This window comes from Portunus trituberculatus, chromosome 38 (genome assembly GCF_017591435.1).
Source record: "Portunus trituberculatus isolate SZX2019 chromosome 38, ASM1759143v1, whole genome shotgun sequence".
Classification (NCBI taxonomy): domain Eukaryota; kingdom Metazoa; phylum Arthropoda; class Malacostraca; order Decapoda; family Portunidae; genus Portunus; species Portunus trituberculatus.
This window is the reverse complement of record NC_059292.1, coordinates 21,333,933-21,349,289: the sequence shown is the minus strand read 5'-3', so window position 1 is coordinate 21,349,289 and position 15,357 is coordinate 21,333,933. Positions and strand designations below refer to the sequence as shown.

General features: G+C 38.6%; 1 protein-coding gene across 3 annotated transcripts in view; it reads left to right on the top strand.

Annotated features, from left to right (window-relative positions):
• LOC123514652 (anaphase-promoting complex subunit 4-like) overlaps positions 1–15,357 on the top strand; it is a 43,403-nt gene that overhangs the window by 12,513 nt on the left and 15,533 nt on the right. For 2 of the 3 annotated variants that reach the window (XM_045272675.1, XM_045272674.1), the window contains exons 2-3: positions 10,426–10,641; positions 11,376–11,504. In XM_045272675.1, coding sequence (XP_045128610.1) covers positions 10,530–10,641; positions 11,376–11,504 — 241 coding nt within the window. In that variant the 5' untranslated portion in view covers positions 10,426–10,529. The remainder of the gene's footprint in view (positions 1–10,425; positions 10,642–11,375; positions 11,505–15,357) is intronic. The other variant, XM_045272676.1, reaches the window with a different exon arrangement.

Here is a 15,357-nt window from a genome sequence, read left to right as displayed (position 1 = left end):
ACAGTTTCTCCTCTAGACACCGATATACGTTGTTAACAAATTATAGTATCGCCGACTCGGTGCAATGATGACTTCTAAATCCATGTTGTTGCTTAATTAAAAGGCGGTGTAATTACCTTACACCAAAGATGCACTTGGATGGTGATATGGGCCCTAATATGGGTACCATTACAAATAAAATTGCCTGTGCCACTAATGGGTGGAAGCTGAACAGCACTTCCCATACTCTTCAAGTATACCTACAGGTGCTATAGGCCATAACATTAAGAAAAAAAGAAAGAAAAAATAATAATAAAAAAATCTCATAACAATTTCTTCCTATCCCCTTATTTGTTTCCATATACTCATTACTATTTCCTCTCATTCCCATATTCATTATCATCCTCATTACCATTTCCTCTTATTCCCTTATTTGTTATCCTCTTCACTCCTCTGTTATCCATTTCCTTTCTATCCACTGTTTTTTATTATTTCTTCTTATTTCCTTATTCATTACTATATTTTCATTTCCATATCCTCCTATTCCACTATTTGTTATCCATTTTTATTTCTATCTCTTGCATTATTCCTTTGTTATTCCTATCTTCTGTTATATTTCTATTTCATTCATGTCTTATCCATTTTTTCTTTCAATATCCTGTTTGAATTCATCCCCACTTCCTCCATTTCTCTCTCTCTCTCTCTCTCTCTCTCTCTCTCTCTCTCTCTCTCTCTCTCTCTCTCTCTCTCTCTCTCTCTCTCTCTCTCTCTCTCTCTCTCTCTCTCTCTCTCTCTCTCTCTCTCTCTCTCTCTCTCTCTCTCTCTCTCTCTCTCTCTCTCTCTCTTGAATCTGTTAAATGTAGACCAACATTCATTATTAACCAGAAGGATCCTACCTACATCACCTTTGTCACCTGTCTCTTATGCCTCTGAGACATTTCTCCAGATCTCCTCTTTTTAGGCACTTCTCTATTGTTTGCATCAGCACAAACTTTCCTGTGTCCTAAATATGAGCTTTAACTTTGCTTGCATTATTTTGGCAAACAGCTTCTCTAACATAATAACCCTTATTTCACTGTGTAGATATTGCATTTCTGTGTATTGTGACAGTTGGTAATTAAAAGTATTTGATGTCTTTCTGTCAGGGAGAGGCTCTTTACAGGAAGGATAGTGAGATATTTGGGGCCCCTTTCACATGATGTCACCTGTGATTACTTACCAATGGCTACCTCCCTTAGTTTGTGATTGATTAAGATGAGGCATACCACTATTTACTAAAGTTTTCGGATCCTAACTCCAAACACACTTGAAGACTTGGCAGGAAAGCAGGGTTTTCAGACAGAGTAAGCTAGAATATGGTTAAATGTTGCCGCTTACTATGAAAAATAAGTGAAAGTTTTTGTTGCTGTTGTTATGATTGGTGCTTTCTTTGATACTACCCAAAATAATCTCTAGATATTGCTAGTCAAATATCCAAAAACAATTATCTCCAAAATTTGTTAGGTTATACCTCCTTAGGGTCACTAATCTAACTTTATCCAATCTAACCTAGCCTAGTATTTCCTAACCTAACCTATGTTAGGTCAGGTTAGTTTTAGGACTGATGAAGTTATATAATGCTAGCTTAGATAAGTGTCCTTAAGGATAGGCTACTAATTTCTGGGGATTTTCTGTAGCTAGTATCAAGGATGGTGACCATCATAACAACAGCATCAATAACCACATTTTTTTTGTTGCATTTTAGGTTTCCCAACCCAAAAGCCCCACTTTCCCATCAGATCCACAAGTTTGTTAAGAGTCGAAAAAATCACTAAATAGAGCGGCATGCCGCATCTTATTATTTATTGAGCCTTTCGTATAAGGTAAATATGGTGGTAGTGGTGGTGGGGGTGCACGTGAATTACCACTGGTGGCTGTGACATGATCTCGCAACCAGTGGTTGCCATCCACACTGGCTGCCGCTCACTGTTAGACATTATTTCAAATGGGAGCTTTTATACAGTCACTGAGCAATGTTACTGCCATCCTTAATCCATCAGTTTTTGGTTAAGATAGATTTTAAGAGTACCTGGTGACTATTCATGGAAGATGGTAAAGGTGAACACAGAAGAGACATGAGAGGAGGAATGGCATCAATCTGCACCTGATTCCTAACCTAGATGGCAAATTTGTGACTGAGAGGAAATTAAATAAAGAATTGAAATATTTTAAAAACCCTAAAAATTGCAGAATTTTTAAAAGTGTCTGATGTCTATCCAAGATTGTATCATCTAATGAATACATATTCTTCTCTTTCAAGAACATTTCTTCTTGGTCTCAGCAGAGCATAGAGAAACAGTTTCTCCTTTAATGCCATTCTTTTGACTGCAAGAGTGAGAAGGGATGGCACAAGTCAGTGGCTGTCACTGGTTACACAACCCTTTCACACTTAAGTAACCAGAGGCAGACACTGGTGGTGAAGGGGTTATAGGAATTTACTTTGATAATATTGAAGTAATGTTAGCATTTCATCCAAAGGCTTGGTTAGATGAGGTTAGGTTTAGATAAATCTAGTTCTTAGATTTCAGCACTGAACTGTCATTCTGTAAATTGTAATTTAAGAAAGCATGTTGTACTCAGATATAGTCTCAAAATTGATATACTAAGGTTATTCTTATAATCTTTTAACTCCTCTTGCACAAATGTTCACTACAGGTTCATTCTTTATTTTTCAAAGGTCTGTATCTTTTGCTAATGGTGTCTTGTGAATTTCTTGAGTTCCCAAGTGGTACATCATTGTTTATCACACCATGACTGGGGGCTCCACAGGGGCAAAGCACTTCAGCTTGGAAATTATCATGTTTGTTTTTTACGGATAAGGCTGAAATGCAGCGGTTAATTCAATTTATAGAGGCAAAAAGACTAACGTGTGGCATTTGGTTAGATTTAGATTTTAGCTTACAAAGCTTAAGAGATTGACAGGCATCAATTAGCATGAATTCAGGGATCCAGGCTAAGTCATGTAAATAGCAATAGGTAGAAAATTACAATAGAGGGATTTCTTTATTTATGCAAGGATTTATGAAGTGTTTTTTTTTTTTTTTAATTAATTATTTTTTTTTTCAAGGCCTATAGCGCCTGTAGGCACACTTGAAGAGTGTATGGGAAGCACTGTTCAGCTTCCGCCCATTAGTGGCGCAGGCAATTTTATTTATAGTGGCACCCATATTAGGGCCCATATCACCACCCAAGCTCATCTTGAGTGTAACCACCTAGAACCTGGGTATCATGGTGATATGTAGGTAACTCTAAACCACTCGACAAATGGCAAAGTGTTTTAAGGCTGTACGTGGTGGGATTCGAACCTACGCGTGGACGTCTGCCCGATCCCACGTTCACCACCTTATCCACTACGCCACCGCCTCCCTATATATATAATGTGAAAATCCCATAAAGTGAACATGACTACTGAACTAAACTGTATACTGTTTAAGGTTCTACATCTATATATATATATATATATATATATATATATATATATATATATATATATATATATATATATATATATATATATATATATATATATATATATATATATATATATATATATATATATATATATATATATATATAGTACAGTATATGTATATATACAGGTAATTCAATATACATGATAGTTGTGTTCCAAGAGGCATCGTGTATATCAAAATTAGCGTAAAACAAACATGTAATTCTCATAAGAAACAATAGATAATAGGGGGATGCGGATGTGGTCCCCAAAAAATTGTACAAAATACTCTATTTATTTGGCTAAATTAACATGTTTTTATTATTTACCATTCTAAGTACTAGAAGTGTATTTAAAGTAAAGGGAAAAGCAAGAAATGATAAGAGAAAGCAAAAAATAATAAGAGAAAACAACAAAACAAAGAATAAGTAAACAAAAACACTCACTGCTTCACTGCCTTCACCATTCACACCACAGTCAGTTACCATCTCCCTCTGAGCTTTTCCACTTTATCAAAAATCCACTTATCAAAAATAACCCCACATGCAGAAGAAAATGAAGGACGTTTTGTGGCCATCTTGGTGAATTATAGGCAGATTGAAGGGATTCCATCTGTACTCAGTGCTGGCAGACTGCAAATGAAGCACGAGAAGAACAGGAGCTGGATCCAAGATTCTTTAACAATGTCAGAGCAACCTCCTGCCGCGAAATGGCATCCATGAACGCTTGGAGGGACGGTAATGAGGTTGCTATGAGGTTGCTGGGAACACCACCTCTCCAGGTGGTGTTACTGTCTTATATATGCATTTATGTTCACAAAACAACATTTCTATTAGCTTTTTACAAGCCTTGCCCCCAAGAAAGGATTGTTTTGTAATGCATAAAGTGAAATCTTACATGGAATACCAAAAAATAAAGCAGAGATGAGATCGGCCACAGAAGAGGTGGAGACTTGCGGTGACTTGGACGCTTCTTCTTGTGACCCTTTTAGGTTGCGTGTTGCTTTCACCACGATATTTTATGTTTCCACTCCTCTATGCCTGCTATAATGGATATGATTTCTTAGTACAGTAATACTCCGCTTAACGAATATTCGTTTAACGAATTTCCGGTTTAACGTACTATATAAAGTTTGACCAAAAAGTCCGCATAACGTACAACCACATCCGTTGTAGCAAATTTTCTGGGTTTGAATTTGCCGGATGAGGGACTGAACCAAGGCCGCCTGGAGAACAAGGCTGGTCCACATCCCTGTGACATCACGTCCCGACGATCTATCCCGCTCGCCGCTCACAGCTGGCTATGGTGTTTACCAGTGACCTACAACTCGTCTCCCATCATTCCCCTAATGTTTATAGCTTACTAACCTGTTGTTTTCTCACTTTTAAGCTTACAAAATGTAATGTGTTATGTTATAATGAAGATATTTAGTACTGCACTTACATCTTCATTTCCTTTTCTCTATTTTCATACCCGATAAGCTCCTACACACACACACACACACACACACACACACACACACACACACACACACACACACACACACACACACACACACACACACACACACACACACATTTTTTTTAAAGAAAAAAATGGATAAGTGTAGATATGGAGATGGGGCCACACGAGCATAAAGCCCAGGCCCTGTAAAACTACAACTAGGTAAATACACACACACACACACACACACATTATTGTAGAACAAAACACTCAAGGATAGGTTATCAAATATTAAACGAAAAGTTCTTTAGGAACACATAGTACATTTTATTAATAACTATTCGATTCATCACAAGTCTATACAATTGCTTTGTACAGAGAAAACTCTAGTAATAAGCAATAATATAATATTGATAATAACAATAATGATAATAATAATAATAATAAAATAATAATAATATTAATGATAATAAGAATAATAAGGTAACTAGTAACATAATCCTAATAATCTTCTAGCAAAGTCATATTGCCTGAGTAAAGACGAACTTAGTGTATAATTTTCATTTCAAAGCTTGGATTATCACAGAATGCTTGGATAAGTAATTGGACTCAATTAAGTTACATGTGTAGGAATTAATAATAATAATAATATTAATAATAATAACTAATAATAAAAATTAATAGGGTAATTATACCTTGTTCACTTAACTTATATTCCTGGCGCCGAGGCGGGTTTAAAAGCTGGGTGCTGATTGGCTGCACCCCTCTCGCTAGCACCCACAGAGAGGCTGTCTCGAATGTCCAGTGAGAAATGTTTTTATTTTATATGCTATAACTCACTTCATATAAGGGATAGCTAGATTTGGTTAACACCAACAGACTCAGCAGTGACTGTACAATCAAGATGTATTGTAGAAAATTAACAAAAGAAAAAAGATAATGGTATTATGATGAGTTGAACTGCGACGATTTCATAAAAATGTTTATATCCTGTTTTGTTTTGCTCGTTATTTTCAAAGGATGATCATTGAATGCTGAAATAAATTATTGCATCACATAGGAAAAACTCTCATGAACACGATAGTGTTATCAGAATGCAGGTAAACCTCCACTTAATGAAAACACATAGTCATTTGTAGCCACATGTTACTCGCCGCGGCTTACGGCGAGCCGCTCCGTGGTAGTGATGGTCCCCATCCCCCCATCCGCCCGCCGCCCCACTCCCCAGCCCTACACCACCACCACCATCACTTTTTTTTATTAATGAAATACCGCGGTATTTCATTAGTAATTCACTATCACTCAGTGCCACGTAGTGAAAGTTATCCTCGTGGCATGAGCGTATATGAATATTAAGATATGATATCCATTATAGCAGGCAATAGAGGAGTGGAAACAATTATCATGGGGAAAGACAACACGCAGGCTAAAAGGGTCACAAGAAGAAGAAGAAGCGGCCGAGTCGCTGCAAGTCTCCCGCTTCGTCTGTGGTTCATCTCATCTCTGCTTTATTTTTTGGTATTCCATGTAAGATTTCACTTTATGCATTACAAAACAATCCTTCCTTAGGGCAAGGTTTGTAAAAAGCTAATAAAAATGTTGTTTTGTGAACATAAATGCATATATAAGACACCTCCAGAGGTGGTGTTCCCAGCAACCTCAGTGCAACCTGAAAGCAACCTTGTCAGCGTCCCTCCAAGCATTCATGGATGCCATTTCGCTGCAAGAGGCTGCTCTGACGTTGTTAAAGAATCTTGGATCCAGCTCCAGGAGCGCCAGAGACAGAGGCGGGGAGCCAGCCAATCATAGCGAAACTACCGTGTTCGGTCCCTCACCCAGCAAATTCAAACCCAGAAAATTCGCTAAAACGGATGTGGTTGTACGTTATGCGAATTTTTGGTCTAACTTTATATAGTACGTTAAACCGGAAATTCGTTAAATGAACGTTCGTTAAGCGGAGTATTACTGTATATATATATATATATATATATATATATATATATATATATATATATATATATATATATATATATATATATAGTGTGTGTGTGTGTGTGTGTTTACCTAGTTGTAGTTTTACAGGGCCTGGGCTTTATGCTCGTGTGGCCCCGTATCCATATCTACACTTATCCAATTTTTCTTTAAAACTATGCACACTCGTTGCTGACACCACTTCTTCACTCAAACTGTTCCGCGTCTCAGCACATCTTTGTGGGCAACTATATTTTTTAACATCTCTCAAACATCTTCCCTTTCTCAGCTTTTTACTATGCGATCTTGTGCTTCGAATGTCATATTCTTCTCTCAGGATCAGTTTCTCATTATCCACTTGGTCCATGTGTGTGTGTGTGTGTGTGTGTGAATCAAAATCTATTTTCCCCATAGGAATCAATGTAAATAGATTGATCTGTTCCTGAACCCACAGCTGCATCTGAGAGAGCGACTCAGCACGCACCCTGCGGTCCCTGCAGCATTTATCCTCTAACAAATACTTTTTTTGCACCTCTCAGATGCAATAAACAAAGAATGATCATTGATATAGTAACATGGTCTAACTGACAGCAAGACAGTATATGCTGATCTTCTTGACGTTTAGCATGCATCACTAGCTGTCACAGAATCTTGTAACTATTGAGATTTGCCATACCAGCAAGGCATCTTGATATCATGTTATTCTGGTTAATTTGTGTAATATGATTTTTTTTTTTTTTCTCCTCCATTCTTATCTGCATCTGGTCACCACATGTTCAAACTCTCTTCCGTGATGTCGCAATGTAAACAAAGCCGCCAACATCTGGACAAGACAAATGTTTGTCGGTCTTGTTTTACTGGTAGCAGCTCTCTATATATATGGTAATTACAAAATAATCATGATTATATTAGAGAGCCCATTTAAAGCCAAGGTTTTTGGGTACTGTACAAAGGGACCGTGTTGGGTGGGGGAACACCCAGTGCACCTGGTGGCTGCATCATGAAACTGAACCAGCCGCACAACTTGATCTTCGTGACAGTGTTACCGTATTTTACGGCTTACAAGATGCACTTTTTTTCCTAAAAAAATACCCTGAAAAATACTAGTGCGTCTTCCAAGATGAATGTTGTATTGTAAGGCAGCATCCAACCTCAAGTGAGCTTGAACACTTGACAGATAGCAACCTGGATTTGTATGTTGAGTCATTACATTATGATGTTAGCTTAAGTACCATTTAATTTAGCCTTTTATATTATGTAAACTCAGTACTTAGGTGTTACAAGTATTTCCAATACCATAATCCTTCCTGCAGCCTACTCAACGTGTGGAGAAAATGGGCCGCTCCCTCATCTCATTGCAACACACACATACATGCACATGAATGCGCACACACATCATGCCAGGTGCCTTTATACCTTTATTAATAGAACATCCAAGTGGCTTACTCATTCAAGCAAGAGTCAAAACTCCACTTGTGAATTGTATTCACATTGATAAAGCCTTTGAAGCACGACTGCAAAATAAAATAAATACAAACTGCAGCACTGACGTGTTTGGTTTCGGCGATCGGACAAGTGATTCCATAATGTAAACTCTGTATCGTTCCAATTTTAGTATATGTACCGCCAAAGCAAGTACATAATGTAAACAACAAGTCCAAAACATGCTGTCGCCCGCCACTAAAACAAGAGATGGATTATTTCACTGTGTATATGTATTTACCTAAGGTGTTTTTATTTACATAGTTTTAAATTTGTGGTGAGTGCTCCAGCAAATTTGTAATGAGTGGTGAAACAATAGTGTCTTGCAGGCTCCTTGCTTCTTATGTTTTTGTGTTCAGTGGTCGGGTATATGGTGAATCCATTCTTGTATGAGAATGACTTTTTTTTTTTCATAGAAATTTCTTTCAAATATTAGGGTGCGTCTTCCAAGATGCAGCGTCTTGCAAGCCGTAAAATACAGTATTTTAAACAATACGCATAATTTGAAAAAAATGATTACATCTTTTACTTTGTGTTATGTCAAAATCACATAATCTCGACTCGCATAAATCGAAGAATACTTGTATATTGTTAGATTTAATTCTGAAAAAATCTCTTACTGTTGCCTGGCCAAGAAATGGATGGAACACAGTCAATTGATTTGTAAGGGTCCAAGATGGCCAGATACAGTAATACTCCGCTTAACGAACAGGATAGAGGTGTCAAAGCTGTTCATAGAGCGAAAATTTGTTAAGCGGACGTAATTTTCCCATAGGAAATCATGGAAATAGGGGGGGATGCATTCTGGGCTGGTCCCCAACATACCACATGGGTTAAAAAAATGAATTATATATACGTTTGGCAGCATATTGGGCCACAAGTGTACCACTGCTTTTATGATGTCATATGAATCATTGGAAGTTAGAGGAGCTACGTACAAATTCTCTCCCATTCTAACATTTATGTTAAAAAAATAACACTTCTATTAGCTTTTTACAAACCTTGCCCCCAAGAAAGGATTGTTTTGTAATGCATAAAGTGAAATCTTGTATGGAATACAGAAAAATTAAGCAGAGATGAGATGAAGCACAGACAAAGCGGCACACTCACGGCGACTTGGCCGCTTCTTCTTCTTGTGACTCTTTTAGCCTGCGTGTTGGTTTTCCCCATGATATTTGTTTCCACTCCTCTATTGCCTGCTATAATGGATATCATATCTTAGTATTCATATATGCTCATGCCATGAGGATAACCTTGACTCCGTGGCACTGAGTGATAGTGAAGTATTAATGAAATACCGCGGTATTTCATTAGTAATTCACTATCACTCAGTGCCACGGAGTCAAGGTTATCTCGTGGCATGACCGTATATGAATACTAAGATATGATACCCATTATAGCAGGCAATAGAGGAGTGAAAACATAAACATCATGATGAAAGTAACACGCAAGCAAAAGGGTCACAAGAAGAAGAAGAAGCGGCTGAGTGGCCGCGAGTCTCCCGCTTCGTCTGTGGCCGATCTCATCTCTGCTTTATTTTTTGGTATTCCATGTAAGATTTCACTTTATGCATTACAAAACAATCCTTTCTTGGGGGCAAGGTTTGTAAAAAGCTAATAGAAATGTTGTTTTGTGAACATATATGCATATATAAAACAGTAACACCACCAGGTGGTGTTCCCAGCAACCTCAGAACAACTTGATAGCAACCTTGTCACCATCCTTCCAAGCGTTCATGGATGCCATTTCGCTGCAAGAGGCTGCTCTGACATTGTTAAAGAATCTTGGATCCAGCTCCAGGAGCACTAGAGACAGAGGCGGGGAGCCAGCCAATCACAGTAAAGCTGCCGCATTCGGTCCCTCACCCGGCAAATTCAAACCCAGAAAATTTGATAAAACGGATGTGGTTGTACGTTATGCAGATTTTTTGGTCTAACTTTATATAGTACATTAAACCGGAAATTCGTTAAACGAACGTTCGTTAACCGGAGTATTACTGTACTCTTTACATTCCTACCAAGTTCTGTGAAGTTTTTATAGTTAAACTTCTTACTTTTCAGAACATGATGGAGTTGAATGGGATTGAATCTGTGAGTGGTAGTCTTATATATGAAGCACCCACCTGTGGTTCCTGCTGGCTGTGATCGGTAAAGGACTGTACAGCATGGCAGCGACCTGCATCATGAAGCAGGTGGAGGAGCGCCATGTTGCTAATGAGATAATAAAGTGTGTGTGGTCACCCAAGATGGATCTGGTGGCTATTGCAAATATCAAAGGTGAGGGAAGAGAGCCATGAGGAGCTATTGTTTGTTTTAATAATGATGCTATTTGTACAGCACTCAAGCACTTAAATAACCCCTGAAGATGTTTCTCAACCTCTGGCCAGCATCTTAATACAAACACAGCAATAACCTGTCCTGTTTGAAAGTGGACAAAAAAAGCTTACCTCCTTCCTTTCTACACAAAGTAGTTCTCATTATCATCATTCTGTGAAGAGATCATATTTTTTGTGGAGGTGGAGTTAGTTAGATCAATCTTGTAGTTTTAGATGCAGATTATTTATTTATTTATTTATTTATTTATTTTTTTTTTTTATGTAAGAGGGAAAACTAGCCAAGGGCAACAAAAATGGTGATTAAAGAAAAGGCCTACTGAGATGCTGGTCCCAAACAAGTTGAAAGAAGTGTTATTAGAAGGGAATTCTGAGGATGGTAAAGAAGTTATCATCTTTTGAGTGATGCATGTGCAGAGACTCACACTGTCCATCAGACCTCCCCGATGCAGTCTGCAGTCAAAGATAAGGTTGATAGTAAGTATGTGGGGGCTCTTTGACCACTGTGCATTACACCACAGTAAACCCACTTTGATGAACAGGTTAATTGCCTCCCAAAGTTCCCTTCACACTGTTAAGGATAAGGTTGATAGGCAGCATATGGGTGTTACTTCACCACTGTTGGTCAACCCACCAACCTACCCCATAGACAGGCTGATTACCTTTTTTCTCTTGCAGGTCAGGTGGCAATGCACAGACTCTCTTGGCAAAGAGTGTGGGTCATCAGTGCGCCCGGGGAGGGGATTAAGGTCACAGGGCTGGCTTGGCGACCTGACAGCAAGATCCTTGCTGTGGGATACTCGACAGGTAAGGTGATTTTACTTAAGAATGTAGAATTATTGGGGTGAAGAACAGTGGTGGCTCATTGCTAAAATCAGTGGGTGTGCTGCTACAAAAAAATTTTAGCTGTTGTTTAGTATTTGTTGTTTAGTATTTTAAGGAGGCAGTGGCATAGTGGATAAGGTGGTGAGCATGGGATCGGGCAGATGTCCACACGTAGGTTCAAATCCTGCCACGTACAGTCTTAAACACGTTGCCAATTGTCGAGTGGTTTAAAATTATCTACATATCACCATACCCAGGTTGTACGTGATTATGCCCAAGATGAGCTTTGGGGATGATATGGGCCACTAATGGGCGGAAGCTGAACAGCGCTTCCCATACACTCTTCAAGTGTGCCTATAGGCACTATAGGCCTTACAGTAAAAAAAAATGAAATAAAATAAAATGTTAAAGGAAACACGCAAATATGAGAAAATTTACTCAAACTTGATAGTATTCTAAAAGAAGAAAATCAAACATTTTTTAATTACCATATTTGATGACTCATAAGATGCATGGGCTCATAAAATGCACCCAGTTTTGGCAAACATTGAAATGAAAATAAGGTAAATGAATGGATTTAAGCTCTTCATATGAAATGAAGGATTTCACCTGACATTTGAAGATTCGCATGCATTTAGATCATTATTAGATCCTAGTATTTTGCATTTAAAAACTTTAATATTTGCTATGTACCTATGTACCAATGTTGTAAACATGTGCCTGGCATATGGCGTCAACACTGACTAAGAGACGACAGGTCTAATAATCATAATTTTTCTTTTTTCATATATATATTTTATTTTTTACATGTATTGTGAAGTAAGAATGAATGTTAAATGATAGTTGTAATTTTAATTGCGTGAGAGTGTGTCTTACCTCAAGGAGTAACACTGTAAAGAATGCAGTGAGTCTTGCCCATATCATGATCAAGATTGCTGATCATGGTTTTTTGTTTTGGTTTTTGTGATGTATGGAAATTCTTCCTGACATGTGTCATTCTATGTGAATTACTGGTAAGTATGACCTATTACATATTGTTACCTTTCAAGAAAGAGTTGTTTTATTGTGTAGTACCAATCATTACTTTGTTTACATGTGCAAAGATGTCTGGGATTTGAATTTATAGGTTCTGTTGCCATAGACAGACCACCAACCACTGCCTCAATCCTGAACCTTGGCCTCATAGGAAGCAGGCCCGTTTCCTGAGATTTTTTTGGGGGAGAAAAGGTGCATCTTATGAGCCATCAAATATGGTACTATAATCTAAACTGTCACAGTTCAATCTTGATCCACTGATTTGAAAATTAAATTCATTCTTCTTATTTCAATTTGTGTGAAAAGATGAATAATTTTTTACTATGTACACAGTTTTTAAGCACAACACACTCAGAGCAAAGAATAAATACTACCTTTCACGAGCGCGCCAAGGTCGGCACTGTGGGAATGACAGTGCTCCCTTTCCCTCACAGTCTGCAAGCAACCTCCTATGCGCACATGCGCAAAGCATGGAACTGAGATGTGCGCAATTCCATAAAAAGATTTTTGTATATACTATATATATATTTTTTTAACCATTAAAGTACGGGGGGTTGATTTACTTTCCGTCTGTAACAGTGGAGAAAAATCACACCTATCAAAAATGCTAAAAATATTTTTTCCTTATAAAAGCATATTTCTTTGTGTTATTCTGAATACAGTGATGTAGTTTTCAACATGTTATGACTTCTGAGAGCAAAGTTATTGCATATCAAAAAGTTCATGGCAGAACCCACCACTAAGAAATATCCCCTAAGCTCCGATAACACCACGCACACTCTCTCTCTCTCTCTCTCTCTCTCTCTCTCTCTCTCTCTCTCTCTCTCTCTCTCTCTCTCTCTCTCTCTCTCTCTCTCTCTCTCTCTCTCTCTCCCCATTTGGGCATTTGAATTTGATGTAAGAGTAGGAACTTTTGCACTTTCATGTCAAGAAAATGCGAACTCAGATACAGTAAAGTCCCGGGTTACGTCGGTCTCGAGTTACGTCAAACTCGTAGTTACGTCAGTCCACTATAAGGCAATTTAAGATTTAAAAATTGAAAATTTATAAATCGTAAAGCGCGGATTTATTATTGTTGGCCAGGCGTCACTAGTGGTTACCCGCCACACCGCCCTCCGCACGCTTGAATATAATAACACCCTGCCTCAGTTCCACCACACCGTCGCCCCTGGCAAGAGTGTTATCCTACTTCTGCGTTTACTGACTCAAGTTCTTAGTATCTTGCTCAATGGCACCAAAGAGAAAACTCCTTAGTGACAGCAATGATGCTAAGAAAAAGAAAACCATTACGCTACAAGAAAAAGAGGACATAATTAAAAGACATGAGAAGGGAGGCAGCAGCTGTGTGTGAGGGAGTGAAGAAGAAAATGGGAAGCCCGTTACCATGACAACGGGGAGGTTGACGACCTTTAGGGTTCGCACCCATCACAACAATAACGACTCCGGAGCCTTCGCCTGGGCCACATGACACTCGCAGCTCACTTGCATCATCTGCGCCTGTCTGCTGATCCCTATTGCCCTTTCCTATTGCATTTCCTACTCCACTGCCCACGCTTCTACTCCCACTGCACTGCACTAAACTCCCAGCTGTCCGCCCTGGGCGTCACAACATTTGACCTGCCCACCCTCCTGGCGACCTCAGGCGTCCACCCCTCTCGGCAACCTGCAGTCCTTCGGGTTCGTGGCCCTAATCAACAACAAAAACAAGCTTGTGTTTCATATTCCTACATAGTTGTAAATAATATAACAATATAACCTTTAACTTACCTGAATGACCATAAACAATGATTGGTTGAAAACTCGATAATATGCTTTGAAATGTACGGAAACTCGAGTTACATACAAAATCAACTTACGTCATGTTTCAGGAACGTAACTCTGACGTAAACCGAGACCTTTCTGTATATGAAATGATGTGCAAAACAGGTAAAGAAAAAGAAACCACATATTACAAGTATTGTGGATTTCTATAATAATTGGAATCTGGAAGCTCTTATTAGCAATGGGATTCACATGACTTGGCCGACAAGCACAGTCCTGTATAGGCAACCATGGGTGACACACACCAGCGCATTGCTTGTTGGGAGTACGTAAGGAGGTTTATGAATGTTGCTTTGAGGGTTGGTCTCTGTCTCCCAGATCACTATCAGAATCACTACTGGAGTTTTCACTTTCTTCTGTCTCAATAAAAAGAAATCACTGTTCTCATTGTCATTACTGAGCAACACTGACATAACATCACTTGGAGTACCGTTTCCTCCCTCCGGGTCACGGGGGTTGCCAGATGTTGCCTCAAAATGTGAAAAGGTGACCTATTGTGAGGGAACATATGTCTCAAGGCTCAAGGAGGTGAGCGAGAAAAGATGCCAGATACCTCCACTTGCCCCAGGACCAATAGTGAGGGGGAGAGATTGAAACGTTTAGCGCAGAAAAATCATGATTTCCAGAACGATTCCCACCTCTCCACACACGACGCTACAATCGTCCCGAAACGATCACCGTACATTAAGAGTTAAACCGAGGGATAGCTACTTACATTAAGCTTAAGGATTATATATTGTAGAAGTATAAATAAAAAAAAAAAAAATTCACTATACAGTATTTAGTATTATTGATAATAAGTGAAAATAAGGGAATGCTGCAGTTCCACAGTGCCTATACATGAGCCATCACTGGTGAGGAAATAAATTGTGAAAGGTTGGTGTATCTTAGATGCCTTATGCTAGTGTCATGAAGGATTCCAATGTGGGACATTTGTCAGGGTTTGCAATACTACACTTGTGCCTACTAATTTCTCCAC